Here is a 15000-nt window from a genome sequence, read left to right on the forward strand (position 1 = left end):
GTTTTCAACACTGATAATAATCATAAATGTTTCTTGATCATCAAATCCTCATATTAGAGTGATTTGTGAAGGATCATGTGACACTGAAGACTGGAGTAATGATGCTGAACATTCAGCTTTGATCACAGGAATAAATTACACTTTACTGTATATTCACGATTGCTGATTCTCATGATTAGTGCGAGACTGAAGTGTGGCATTTACATGTGTGTGTGTGTGTGTGTGTGTTTGTGTGGTGGGCGAGGTGATTCTGCATGAAAGGTCAGAGATGAGAAACAGCGAGGCACAGGATATCTTCAGCAATAATTAAAGTAACATATTATTCCCCTTATCACAAGATGTAATATAAATATATGGTGTCTCCAGAATGTGTCTGTGAAATTTCAGCTCAAAATACCAGATCATTAATTACAGCATGTTAAATGCACTCTTTTTGGGTATGAGCAAAAACACTCCGTTTTTGTGTGTGTCCCTTTAAATGCAAATGAGCTGCTTTCCCCCGCCCCGTTCAGATTCTTTACAGGAGCGTCGGATACTCACTTGCACACTCCGAAACTTTCGTCCGTCATAATTTATTTTGCATCAGGTTCGATTTTCTGCATTTTTCACAAGCCATAAATCATATTAATGCGCCTTTAATTGCCTATATAAAATAGGTATAGCCTATTCAGCGCACAAATTCAAACATAAAGCCACAGCGCACCGGCATACGTAATGATTATGAATGTGTCATGGAAAACATTTTTTAAAATAATTTATTAGTAATGTTTTCTGTGTTTTCGGCTGCAGATCAAGTGAATGATGATGCGGACTCGTCATCTCGTTTCATACGGATTACATAATCGGAGAATATTTATTTTCCATTGGAATCTGTTCATTCAAAAGTAAAAATTCCAGCTGTCTATAGACGTATTTCTCATGTTCATTTGTGTGATGCGCTCAAGTTCAAGACCGAATCGACAGAAAGCGTCATTATTTTACAAAAGCACAACGTTTTGCTGTTATTGTGAGTTTACAAAAATAAAAGTAGACCCTTTACAGTTTGCATTCCTCTTATCTATAGGACCAAAAATGATGCCGTATTTTATGTCTGTATGTCATCACTCTCTCCACACAAACACTGGGATATGCACTAATAATAGCGCATATTTATCAAGTTAAAGGAGCTCTAAGCGATGTCACGCGTTCTCTAGGCCGAAACATTTTTTGTCACATCCAGCAAACATCTCCTCACTATCCGCTGGCTGCCTGTCCCCTGAACACACTGTAGAAAACACGGTCTCTGTAGACAGCCCAGGCTCCACAAACGGCAACAAAAACAAACTGGCCCAGCCTGGACCACGAAACATAACAAACAGTGTTCCAGCCAATAACAGACAGGAGTGATTGTGGGGGGGGGGGGTTAGTGCGCGTGCACATGAAGGAGGGATGGGGGGGGGGTGGAGGAGAGAGAAGCATGAAGTGGGGAGTTGGCTAGAGGAGAGATGTCCTAGACAACGACAACGACTAACGTTAGAATTATATTCTCTTGAATTTTGATATGGCCGACACACGACCAAGACGACGTTCCGATGAACAAATAACAAAGAAGAGGGAACGAACAAAGTCCCGAATTCATGCCTGTTTCAGGGAGCACGGGAAGGAGGAGGAGGGGACAGGATGAGGAGGAGGAGGAGGAGGAGGAGGAGGAGGAGGGGACAGGATGAGGAGGAGGAGGAGGAGGAGGAGGAGGAGGAGGAGGGGACAATTTGTTTGACAATACTTCGAACGTCAACAAGAAGTGACGTCCCCCAACATCGCTTAGAGCAGCTTTACCATTAGAGCGAGCGGACTTGTGAAGTTGCTGCTACTTACATATTACGAATGTTTGGGTTTCCCGCCATTAACATCTGTCCGTTACAGTATGCGTGATTTCGCCACTTTTTCACGTTTTTTTTTCTGCGACTAAATGACTAATAAAATTTCGGTTGACTAAGCCTCTTCTAGTCGACTAACCATTAGTCACTATTAGCGGCAGCCCTAGTGGACACATTCAGGTAGTTGTTGTGGAGTTACATTGATCATCTCATCATCATGTTTAACTTTTACTTTTTCAAGTAACTTTTAAAGTAACATTACTTTTAAAATTTACAACAAAATATCTGAGTTACTTTTTCAAATAAGTACCGCTAGTTACTTTTTCATATTTATTGACTGACAGCTCTCTTGTCCTCAAATGCAGAGGCGTTGTGAGTGTGTGTGTGTGTGTGTGTGTGGTAAACATGATGGTTAGCTAGACTAAATGTGAGCATTTACATTAGTACTTGCGCAAACAGATTCACGTTTTCGCTCGTAACTTCATGAAACATGCTCCGATCGTGGAAAATTACATTTGGACAATCACTGTTTACAGCAGATTCTCACTATTATAATGAGTCCAGAATCAGCCAGTGGAAGCTCTAGGTGAAATGAGTCCAAAATCAACATAATCCATTGCATCGATCACGAGATATTCCTCACGGAGGAACGGTTTTAAAAGCGTCCATTAGGGGGCGTCCAGGACTGAACAAAGAGGCTACATTGGTACTGTACTACTGTAACTTTTGATTATTTTATACAATCACCACAAAATTTGATCCAGATGCAGCTCACATGTAGGGGAACTACATTTTACCTTATTTACCTTCCTGAGTTTTAAGGAAGGAATAAGAAAGATATGTAAAATGATTATAATTTTATTTTTTTAAATCAGCAGTTTCTCAGCATGAGAATGTTCAAATGTAATGATTTCAAAAAAAGTTTTTTTTTTATCACAGTATACTCACTACAAAAAACTAGACTACACCACTGGCCGGTAATATTATAATAAGATCCTCTTGTACGTCAGAAGTGGAGCGAAATATGATCGGCTTATTTTATGACTTGCTTGAAGAGTAAGGCTCACCAAATCAAAGTTACTGGGTTTCACTTTTCACGTTTTCTGTGTCGGTAGAAGCACCGGATTATAGCGCTTACACACGGGGAAAGCCAGATGTTCATGAAGTGTCCCCAGTTCTCTCACCTTGATCAGCATGAACTTGTGCATGGGCTCGTACCACTGCAGCAGAACCACACTGGACTCCAGCGCACAGCACAGGAACACACAGCCGTTCTGAGCGTTATGAGCTGCACACACACACACACGCATTTGTGTGAGCATTTGGGGAAATATTTATGCTTTTACTTGTAAATGTGAATTGTGCGGTGCATTTGTGAGTTTTGTTTTGTAAATGCGTTATTTCTGAGGCTGAAGGCTCCACAGTGAGTTGATGTACACAGCCAGGCTTTGAGGTAAACGTGATCTGGATTCTCTCACCCACTGAACACGTCCTGCATCCCTTTGTGTCTGGAATCTTCGTGCTGATCGCAAACTTCCTGTTATGAGACAGCGAGAAAACAGATTAGATTGTGTGGTTGTGTGTGTGTGTGTGTGTGTGTGCATCTGTGCTTTTCCTTTATATGGGTCACTTAGTCACAAAGTTCCGTTAAGAGTGATGGACGCTCTGTGTGTGAGTGTGTGTGACTGTGTGTGAGTGTGGTTTCTCTGTTTTAATGCAAGTGTGGTTAGAATCGAACACCTCAGTGTTGCTGCAAACTGGTGTGTGTCAAACTGGTTAATGCGCCCCTATTCTTCTATTTTAAAGGTTCCTGTTTTGTTTTGGTTCCTCCTACAACAGATTCAAAAATCACTTTCATTTTCTGATAATATTCATTGCAGCATCAGCTCTTTTCAAGAGTTTCTACTCAATTGGTCAGATGGCCCAGTCTGTTGGGATTGGTCTACTCTGCTCTGATTGGTCAGATGGCCCAGTCTGTTGGGATTGGTCTACTCTGCTCTGATTGGTCAGATGACCCAGTCTGTTGGGATTGGTCTACTCAGCTCTGATTGGTCAGATGGCCCAGTCTGTTGCGATTGGTCTACTCTGCTCTGATTGGTCAGATGACCCAGACTGTTGGGATTGGTCTACTCTGCTCTGATTGGTCAGATGGCCCAGTCTGTTGTGATTGGTCTACTCTGCTCTGATTGGTCAGATGACCCAGACTGTTGGGATTGGTCTACTCTGCTCTGATTGGTCAGATGGCCCAGTCTGTTGTGATTGGTCTACTCTGCTCTGATTGGTCAGATGATCCAGTCTGTTGTGATTGGTCTACTCTGCTCTGATTGGTCAGATGACCCAGTCTGTTGTGATTGGTCTACTCTGCTCTGATTGGTCAGATGACCCAGTCTGTTGTGATTGGTCTACTCTGCTCTGATTGGTCAGATGATCCAGTCTGTTGTGATTGGTCTACTCTGCTCTGATTGGTCAGATGACCCAGTCTGTTGGGATTGGTCTACTCTGATCTGATTGGTCAGATGGCCCAGTCTGTTGGGATTGGTCTACTCAGCTCTGATTGGTCAGATGGCCCAGTCTGTTGGGATTGGTCTACTCTGCTCTGATTGGTCAGATGACCCAGTCTGTTGGGATTGGTCTACTCAGCTCTGATTGGTCAGATGGCCCAGTCTGTTGGGATTGGTCTACTCTGCTCTGATTGGTCAGATGACCCAGTCTGTTGGGATTGGTCTACTCTGCTCTGATTGGTCAGATGACCCAGTCTGTTGTGATTGGTCTACTCTGCTCTGATTGGTCAGATTATCCAGTCTGTTGTGATTGGTCTACTCTGCTCTGATTGGTCAGATGACCCAGTCTGTTGGGATTGGTCTACTCTGCTCTGATTGGTCAGATGGCCCAGTCTGTTGGGATTGGTCTACTCTGCTCTGATTGGTCAGATGACCCAGACTGTTGTGATTGGTCTACTCTGCTCTGATTGGTCAGATGACCCAGTCTGTTGGGATTGGTCTACTCTGCTCTGATTGGTCAGATGGCCCAGTCTGTTGTGATTGGTCTACTCTGCTCTGATTGGTCAGATGGCCCATTCTATTGTGATTGGTCTACTCTGCTCTGATTGGTCAGATGGTCCAGTCTGTTGGGATTGGTCTACTCTGCTCTGATTGGTCAGATGACCCAGTCTGTTGTGATTGGTCTACTCTGCTCTGATTGGTCAGATGGTCCAGTCTGTTGTGATTGGTCTACTCTGCTCTGATTGGTCAGATGGCCCAGTCTGTTGTGATTGGTCTACTCTGCTCTGATTGGTCAGATGGTCCAGTCTGTTGTGATTGGTCTACTCTGCTCTGATTGGTCAGATGGCCCAGTCTGTTGTGATTGGTCTACTCTGCTCTGATTGGTCAGATGGCCCAGTCTATTGTGATTGGTCTACTCTGCTCTGATTGGTCAGATGGCCCAGTCTGTTGTGATTGGTCTACTCTGCTCTGATTGGTCAGATGGCCCAGTCTGTTGTGATTGGTCTCCTCTTCTTGTTTCCAGCAGGGGGCCACTTCCCTGGGCGCCGCCATTGAATAGCAGACCCCTACCAGCTGTTAGCATTCCATTGACTCCCATTCATTTTGGCGTCACTTTAACAGCGAATAACTTTACATCTGAGGCGTTTAAAGACTCCATTTGTCCATTATTTATTTCTAAAGAAACACGAAAATGTATAAAAGGCTCCATTACCTTGTATCTTACGTTATGGCCCCGTAGAAGCAGTTTTGGTAAAAGTAGGCTAACGATTGCGTCATAACCACGCGACTCTCTGTCGCACAGTAGAGAGATTACCGTATGGACAGGAGGAGAAGCTCGCGGGCGATCGGGGGGACGTGGAGGCAAAATGACAAAATAATTAATCAGAATACCTAGCAAAAGTTTCTCCTGCTCCTAGCTCATGGACACCTCCTACTCACACTCTCCGTCTCTGCAAGTTTCGGAAGGGAATGATTCAGATTTCTCTCGGCACAGCTACTAGAAGACAGACGGGTTGCTCACGTCACATCCACGTCGTCAAGCTCAGTGTGAGTCTGCGCAGTCGCTTGACCATCAGGAAGAAGAGCTTCTAATTGACTTCACTTTTCTCCATTGAATCCAATGGGGTCGCTCTGTCCATTTCTTTTACTGTCTATGGTTTCCAGTCTCAGCTACATCTACAGCAGGGCAAATGAGACTGAGCCTGGGTTCTCCCAAGGTTTTCCTCTCCATTCTGTCACTGATGGAGTTTTGGTTCCTTGCCACTGTTGCCTTGGCTTTTGGCTTGCTTAGTTGGGGACATTTAATATTCAACAATATTATTGATGTGCCTTACTTAAGGTGGACGATGACGCAATTTTCTTCTAGAAACAAACTTTGTTGTATTATTTTCATGTTATCACTGTGAAGCTGCTTTGATGCAATCTGTACTGTAAAAAGCGCTATATAAATAAAGGTGACTTGACTAGACTTGACGTTGTTCAGCCAATGAAGACCACAAACTGGCAAATTATGCAAATTAGTTCTAAGCCTACACAGGTTCAGCAGGAAGTGCGACTGGAATTACTGACGACTCGTTTAAGGAAGTTCAGAATCGCTTCTTTCATTTAGGAGACAAAAAACTCCACTTATCTGAACTTTGATCTTTGAAACTTTGCAGACCTTTTACAATCACAAACAGCTTGATTACACACTGCATGACAGGGAATGAAAAAAAGCATAATATGGGCACTTTAATAATTTAAATGCATATGGTGTAACAAAAGGAGGCAGTTACCGTGGCAACAGTCTGTGTGTGGGCAAGGCCACTATGCGATGCTCTCTGCGTGTGTGTTCATACAGCTCCTTCAGCGCGTGCGAGTGCAGCTGCGAAGACTTCCCTGTTACACACAGAAATCACTCTATCTGTCAGTCAGTGCCAGCAAGTTTATCACTGTCAAGCTGCAGTGTATTGTGTCGAAGCACACTTACACCACATGAGAAAAAAATCATGCTTTGGTAAATCATAATTATGACATAAAAAGGCATACAAAGTCTAAATTATGTTTTGTGATTATTTATGTCAATGACTAAATTATGTACGTCAAGGACTTTTTACATAATAATTTAGACTTTTTATGCCATAATTGCACCTTTTTGTGTCATAATTTCAACTTTTCATCTCATTATTTTCATTTATTATGTCAAAATTTAGACTTTTTGACATCATTTGACAAAATTTAGACTTTAATATCATAATTAGGACATTTAACGTCAAAATTCCAACTTAAGACATCGTAATTTTACCTTTTTATGTCATAATTATGACTTTTTAAATCTGAATTTCAACTTATGTAAATGTCAACTTAAATATCATTAGGACTTTTTAAATCCTGATTAAATTTCAATTTAGTAAGTCATAATTTCACCTTTTTGTCATAAATATTACTTTTTTAATTCTGGATTTCAGTTATGTCAATATCGAACTTAATATCATAATTAGGACTTTTTAAGTCAAAACCTCAAGTCATAATTTCACCTTTTAATGTCATAATTAGTACTTAGTATGTCATTTTCAACTATTTATGCCATAATTATGACTAAGTCACAATTTCACATTTTTTATGTCATAATTATGACTTAGTCGCATAATTGCAAATTTTTCATAATGTAAATATGTCATAATTTAGACTTTTTGATATAATCTGACTTTTTATGTCAGTTTGGACTTTTTAATATTATTAGGGCTTTTTGCGTCAAAAAATTGACTCAATAAATTACTTAAGTCTAAATTTCAAATTAATCAATATTAATATAAGTCAAAATCGGTTTTAATATCATTTCATTTTAATATCAATATCAAGTCAAAACATTTTTTCTCACAACAGTAAGTCATAATTTCACCTTTTTGTCATAATTAGGACTTAGTATGTCAGTTTTCACTTTTAATGCCATAGTAATTTTATTACTAAAGTCATAATTTTTCTTTTTTATGTCATAATTTAGACTTTTTGTCATTTGTCATTTACAAAATGCATGATGTTTCTTATGTGGCAGAATTGGTCTTCCATCCGTATTGTATAAAACGCTACATAAATATAGGTGATTGACATGCAGGTTCCCATGATCTCCATCTGATTGTTCCTCACCTGAGACGGACATTAAGACGTTCCCGATGGTGTAAACCCACACACACTTTCCCGGAAACAGCTGAGAGAGAGAGAGAGAGAGAGAGAGAGCGAAGGATCAGAACGAGCTGTAAGTGTCATCAGGAATGTGTGTGTGTGTGTTTGAGTCTCTCACCAGCTCCATGGTGGTCTCAGACCCGTTGAGGTTTAGTGTGAAGATGCCCTCATCGGCCCCAAAAATCAGGTGTTGATCTAAACCAGAGAGCAGGGGCGTTACTGAGGGTCTCGGGTCAGAACACACTCCAGAAGAAGATGGAGAACGCGTACCTTTAGTGACGGGATGCTCCCATGAGGTCGAGCAGTTGAGCTTCAGAGGACAGCCGTGGAAAACCTTCCTGAAGACGATCTGCTCATCATCAACACACACACAATATAACACTGTGACTTATATAATGCAACTAACATCAAGCATCAATGATTTATTATCAAATATAATAATTCATATTTGACAAAATTTCTGAATGTAATATTTTTTTCTCTCAAAAATGCAATTTAATTTAACCTTTTAAATAAAGAAATAATTGAATTATTATAACATTCAGAAATGTTGTAAAATAATATTAAAAATAATATGTTTTCTCTCAATAATTTAATATAGTTTAAATTAAACTTTTGAATTATGCATGATTTAAAAATCATGTAACAATATTTCTGAATTTACTAATATTTTTTTTCTCTCAACAATGAAATTTAATTTTAACTTTTAAATTATTTCTAATTTAATTTAAGAAATAATTGCATTTTTATAACATTCAAAAATATTTTACAATATTTCTGAATTAACTAATATTTTTTTTATCTCAACATTTCAATGTAATTACATTTTAAAGTAATTTAATTAATTATTATAACATTCAGAAATATTGTTTTCTCTCAGCAATGCTATTTCATTTAAACTTTTAAATTATTTCTAATTGAATTTAAGTAATAATTAAATTATTATTTGACAATATTAATCATTAATATTGATATTAATCATTAATATTAATATTAATCATTAGTAACATACAATATTTCTAAATGTAAAATCATTTCAATATCTCTCAATAATGTAATGGTTTAATTAAAACTTTTAAATTATACATGATTTAAACATTCAATTAATTAATAATTTAATTATTTTAATATTCAGAAATATGTCAATATTTCTGAATGTAATAATAATATTTTTTCCACAAGAATTCAATGTAATTAAAATTAAATTGATATAACATTCAGAAATATTGGACAATATAATATTCAATATAATTAAATAATATTTTTCTCTCTCAAAAATGCAATGTAATTAAATTTAAACCTTTAATTTAATTTAATAAATGATCATAACATTCAGAAATATTTGACAGTATATTTAAACTAAATAAATAATTTCATTATTATAATATTCAAAAATATTTCGACAATATTTCTGAATTTACTAATATTATTTGTTCTCTCGACAATTCAATGCAATTAAATTTAAACTATTAATTTAAACTTTTAATTAATATTATTTCTCTCAACGCTGCAGTTTTGCCCGGTGCAGCTCGACCTTATTCCCGCCCGGAGAAGCAGGTCGAACACGTACCGGTGGTTTCCTGATCACTGGACACACACACTGGACCGGATCCTGAACGAGAGCGAGAAACACACAGTCAGATGCTGTAAAGTATAAACCACTTCCTGAGAGCGAGAGCGTGAAGCATGAAACCGAGACTCTTGCAGATGCAGAGCAGGAGATCGAGAGATCGAGACACCGATCACACACACACTTACACACACTTACAGGAAAATAACACAGTCTTGCAGGAGATCCAACACACTGGGCCTCACACACACTTCCTAAACTCTAACAACACTTTCTGTAAAGCTGCTTTAAAACAATACAAGTACAAATAAATGAGTTGAATAGAGAGTGCAACTGAACTGCACCTGTGGAGCTTGTCTTCTCCTGCGGTCCTTCTTAGGCGGCAGTTCAGGAGGAAGAAGATCCAGCGGAGGAGGATCAGTGTGAAAACTGGAGAACGCAGAGGGATCTACACACACACACACACACACACACACACACACACACACACACACACACACACACACACACACACACACACACACACACACACACACACACACAGTGAGTTAAACAGGTGGATCAGGAGCAGTTTTGTGTGTAACTCATTAAGTAACTTGAGTTATGTAATCAGATTACTTTTTCAAGTAACTAGTAAAGTAACAAATTACTTTTCAAATTTACAACAAAATATCTGAGTTTATTTTTCAAATAAGTTCTTTCAAGTTGCATTGTTTTTCACATTTATTGACTGACAGCTCTCCGGTGCTCATGTTGAGACAAAACAAAGTGCAGAGGTGTGTGTGTGTGTGTGTGTGTGTGTGTGAGAGACACTCACCTGAGTTGACGTTGCGTACGGAGCGCGGGCGTGGGACGGGTCGAGTGTGTGTGCGTGTGTGTGTCCCGCTGGACGTCCTGAAGAGTGGCGTCGGGGGGCTGACGGCCAGAGCTTTACTGTGATCCTCGTCTGCGGTCACACTCTCCTCTGAACTCGTGCGGGGCTTCGGCTGCGCACACACACACACACACACACATATCAACATTTAAGTATTTTTATGAATTTATTTTCATATTTATTATGTGTTATATATATAACATATAAGTTCATATATATTTATGATTAATTAGATATTTATCATTTTATAAAATTTTATAATTTTTTATGAATGTATTTTCCTTTATATGATTAATTATATATTTCAACATTTTAGCCATTTTTATAAATTTATTTTCATATTAATGATAAATTAAATATTTCAACATTTTTGCATTTATGAATATATTTTCATCATATATATATATATATATATGTATATATATATATATATATATATATATATTTTTTTTTTTTTTTTGTGTATGTATATCTTGCCCTATATTTGAGGTTTTACTATGTTTATTATATATATTTGTTATATTATAGTGTTGAGCATGAAAACAGGATTTAACAGGACTGTAAACGTTTAATGTTCCGCTGGAACGTAACGTTTCTTCTGAAGTCTTTAATGTCTCTGATCTTACTTTAGGAGGAAGAGGAGGAGGAGCTTCATCGCTGTACTTCAGTGTGCTACTAAACAGAGAAGACTCGTCAGATCATTCATAATTCAAAAACAGCATGATGTGTGTGTGTGTGTGTGTGTGTGTGTGTGTGTGTGTGTGTGTGTGTGTGTGTGTGTGTGTGTGTGTGTGTGTGTGTGTGTGTGTGTGTGTGTGTGTGTGTGTGTGTGTGTGTGTGTGATTATTGCTGAAGTACCTCAGTGAATGACTGACAGGTCTGTGGTGGAGAAGAAGGTTAGAGACGTGATTAATAACCACAGATAAAATCATACACACAATTACATATGCATGAGGAGGATGCTTATGGTGAATCAGTAAAATGAACAATGGAATTATGATGAACAATTAACAAAACATGTAAAAAAAAAAAAAAAAAAAAAAAATTAACAAAACATGTTCAGAGTGTGGATTTAAAATAATTTTTAGTGTCCTGAAAAAGCTCCTAATCTTTGTTGTTATTGTTAATTAAAACTTTTAGAAATCAATGAAAAATCTAGTTTGTTTATTGAAATAATATATATTATTTATCATTTAAAATGAATTAAAAACAAATATAAAATAAAATAAAATATAAATAAAACATCTTTTTAAAACATCGATAGAAAAATAGAAATGTTTCCTTGACAATTAACTGAAATAAATGAGTTGAATTATCCTAAAATAAAATGAAAGGTAAATAGAATTATAAAAAAAAACTAAAACTAAAAGAAACTACTAAAAATAAAATAAAAAATAAACTAAACTAAACTAAACTAAATTAAACTAAACTGAAATATTAATGAAGAAGTTTAAAAACATCAATAGAAAAATAAAAATGTTGCCTTGGCAATTAACTGAAATAAATACATTGAATTAATCTGAAATAAAATGAAAGGTAAATATAATTATAAAAAAATAATTAAAAAACGCCTCGGTCACGACTGTAGAGGGAACGAGACGCTGTGGTAAAGATTTGCGTGATGATGTCTTGAAGTCAGAAATCAGTCCAATGGTGAGGCGGGTGACGTCACGAACCAGGAAACTATGAAGCCTGCCCAAACACAGCAGCGCTAGCTTCTTAAGATCTGAGCAAGTTGCTTACAGGTACGTAGGAGATATGGCAGGTGACGCAGCGGGAGCCAGAGCTGCATCTATGCATTTGGTGAAAGTGCGGGGTGATAGCGCTAGGCAGAACGGAAGAACTCGGTTTTGGCAAGCTTTGCCCCCGAAAGCAAACCCTTAAGGAACTTCCTGTGACATGGAAGGATGGAAATGTGGAAGTATGCGTCCTTGAGATCTATCGTGACAAACCAGTCCTCGGATCTGATCTGTGGGACGACTTAGTGTTAAGATTTTGAACTTTAGCTGCATGACTGACTCGTTCAGGACTCTCTGATTCAAAATGGGACGCAACCCCCCCATCCTTCTTTGGAACGATGAAATACCCGGTTTCCCTGCTGGAGGGGGGTACATGTTCTTGCTCCAACAAGTTTTTCCATAACCAGAACCTGCTCAGGGCCAACCATGGTGGATAGGACCCCCATAAACCTGGGCGGGTGAGACCCGAACTGTATTTGATAACCCTTTTCTATGGTCTGCAGGTCCCAACGAGAAATATTTGGCAGTAGCTTCCACGCTGTCAATGAGAGGTACCAGCTTCTTGAGACAGGCTTCTGGATTTTGTTGTTGTTGTGCAATCAGCCCGACGCCCTGTAACGGCGAACCGGCAGGGAAGGACCGAACTGACTGCTCTGGGACCCTCCTCATAGGGGATGGCCATCCCAGGACCACTACGTTACCGGGTGGACCCTGAGATATGTGCTCGCCGGAGTCCGCTGTGCCCTGAAGCACACGAGGTGGTGGGGTTAGCGTAATGAGGTGTTGACCGCTCTGCTTCGGGAGGGGGGACTGCCCTCATTGGCCTGTGTCCTCGGGCGCCAGGACCTTTTCCCCGCAGCCTTCTTGGAAATAATGGCGGTCCTCAGATCCGTCTTACCCCTCGAAGGCTGCGGTTGAGAGCGCTTTCCGTATCCCCAGTCTTTTTGTGGGGGAGCATGAGAAGCAGCAGCCGTCTGTTTAGCTGACTCCTGAAACCTCTCGACAACGAATTCACTGCGTCGCGAAGAGGCCAGAAGGTGACAGAGGTGCTGAGATTGAGCCAGAGATGTCTCTCAGTGGCCACCACGGCTGCCATAGAACATCCGATAGTTTTAGCCGTCTCCTTGAGAGTCCTCATGAGAGTCAAATCTGTGGCCCGACGCAGTTCGCAAACCGTGTTCGGACCAATACACCCGCCCTCATCCAGGCCTCCTAACAATTCAGCCTGGTAGGCCTGCAGCAGTGACACGGTGTGTCGGCACACTACAGCCTGACCAGCGGCTGAATAAGCCTTACCCACCAAAGCTGATGTTGTTCTGACTGGCTTGATGGGTAATACCGGGGCCTTAAGGGAAGATGCTGATTCCTCCACCTTTGGCATCTCCCCATAACCGTGCTCTTTATAGTGTTGTAATAGAGGAATAGTGAGATGTTTGTGGACTTTAAACTCTAAACTGGTTTATCCCACGATCTCGACGCCTCGGTGTGGAGATCGGGGACAACCGGAAGGCCCCGGCGTTGAGGTTGTGAACCAGAGGGCAGGAAGCGTTCATCTAGTTTGCTTCTAGAATGAATGTCCTGGTTATCTGCCGGCCAATCAATGCTTAATCTTTCAGACGCTCTCGTTACAACCTCAACAAGCTCCTCAAAAGCATGAGGCTGAGGTGGCGAGTCCTCAGTATCTCCTGCTTCGACACTAACAACATCTAGCTCCTCAGAACTATAGCTGCAGTGTCAGTGCCGGAAGTAACCGCAGCGCGTGCTTCCAAACCCCGAGAGAAGGCACTGGATCTGTCAGGTGAAGGCAGGGATAAGGCTGGGCCCGTCTCTAACCCCGCTGACAAATCCAATTGTGTGACCCAAGCCTTGGGGAACCGTCCTCGCGAAAGAACGGCAGGCGGGATCGGAGTGTCCGCATGGGAAGCACCTCGCAGTGCTCACAGCCAGCGCCCTCGAGCTCAGAACATGTGTGTCCCCACCCGTTAAATAGCAGGGTGTGAACTGCTGCTGCTCGCCATCTTTATATATATATATATAGTGACAATACAACACCAAATAGACAGTTTCACACAGAGCGCTTGAAGACACAGAAGCTAGCGCCGCTGACGTCCGCCACACCACTGGACTGACCTCACATGTGCTTCAAGACATCATCACGCGAAGCGTTCCCTTAGCGTCAATCGACACAGCGCGAGTTCCCTTGAAAGTGAACTACTAAAACTAAAAAAAATCTAACAATAAATAATATGTTTTTATATATTATATAAATATAGAATTTTAATAAAAAAAAGAAAATAAAAAAGTGTTTATACAAGAATAACCATACATTATATAATGATATATGTGAATAATATCTTACATTTCCACGTCATCGTAATCGTCATCGGTGTCCACGCTCTCGTCTCTGTCAGAAAGAGTTCATTAGAACATGTGACTGTACACGTCATGCGACACACACTGTACACACGTCATGTGACACACTGTACCTGAGTGAGCGTTTACTGTAAGACAGCGCAGGGTTCGTCCACTGGCCTCCTGTCAGCCGTAACTACACACACATCACAGGAGTGAATTTAACTGTGTGTATCTCACACACACACGCACACACATGCATGTAGAGGTGCTCAAACAGTTTAAATATCTTCAAGAACATCTTGAAAGGAAGTTTTCATCAGATCGAACACACACACTAACCGTCGCTTCTGGAGACTCTCGTCTGTCGGCGACTGGCCTCTGTGTGTAAATCTGTTCCACTGGACACACAGAAACCAGAGTTATGATGATGAACGAGTGAGTA

General features: G+C 40.0%; 1 protein-coding gene across 2 annotated transcripts in view; it reads right to left on the reverse strand.

The window, feature by feature from the left end:
• The window catches only part of map4k1 (mitogen-activated protein kinase kinase kinase kinase 1), a 36929-nt gene that overhangs the window by 4389 nt on the left and 17540 nt on the right, over window positions 1-15000 (reverse strand). The window contains exons 14-27 of one of the 2 annotated variants that reach the window (XM_081371267.1): window positions 14898-14956; window positions 14690-14751; window positions 14563-14607; window positions 11323-11343; window positions 11091-11136; window positions 10408-10576; window positions 9935-10038; window positions 9591-9632; window positions 8291-8369; window positions 8139-8215; window positions 7985-8045; window positions 6634-6736; window positions 3335-3393; window positions 3041-3144 (exon numbers count right to left, since the gene is read on the reverse strand). In XM_081371267.1, the coding sequence (XP_081227393.1) occupies window positions 3041-3144; window positions 3335-3393; window positions 6634-6736; window positions 7985-8045; window positions 8139-8215; window positions 8291-8369; window positions 9591-9632; window positions 9935-10038; window positions 10408-10576; window positions 11091-11136; window positions 11323-11343; window positions 14563-14607; window positions 14690-14751; window positions 14898-14956 (1031 nt within the window). Of the gene's footprint in view, window positions 1-3040; window positions 3145-3334; window positions 3394-6633; window positions 6737-7984; window positions 8046-8138; window positions 8216-8290; window positions 8370-9590; window positions 9633-9934; window positions 10039-10407; window positions 10577-11090; window positions 11140-11322; window positions 11344-14562; window positions 14608-14689; window positions 14752-14897; window positions 14957-15000 lie in introns of both variants that reach the window. The other variant, XM_081371266.1, reaches the window with a different exon arrangement.

The sequence above is a fragment of the Scardinius erythrophthalmus genome, assembly GCF_964197995.2.
Source record: "Scardinius erythrophthalmus genome assembly, chromosome: 7".
NCBI lineage: Eukaryota > Metazoa > Chordata > Actinopteri > Cypriniformes > Leuciscidae > Scardinius > Scardinius erythrophthalmus.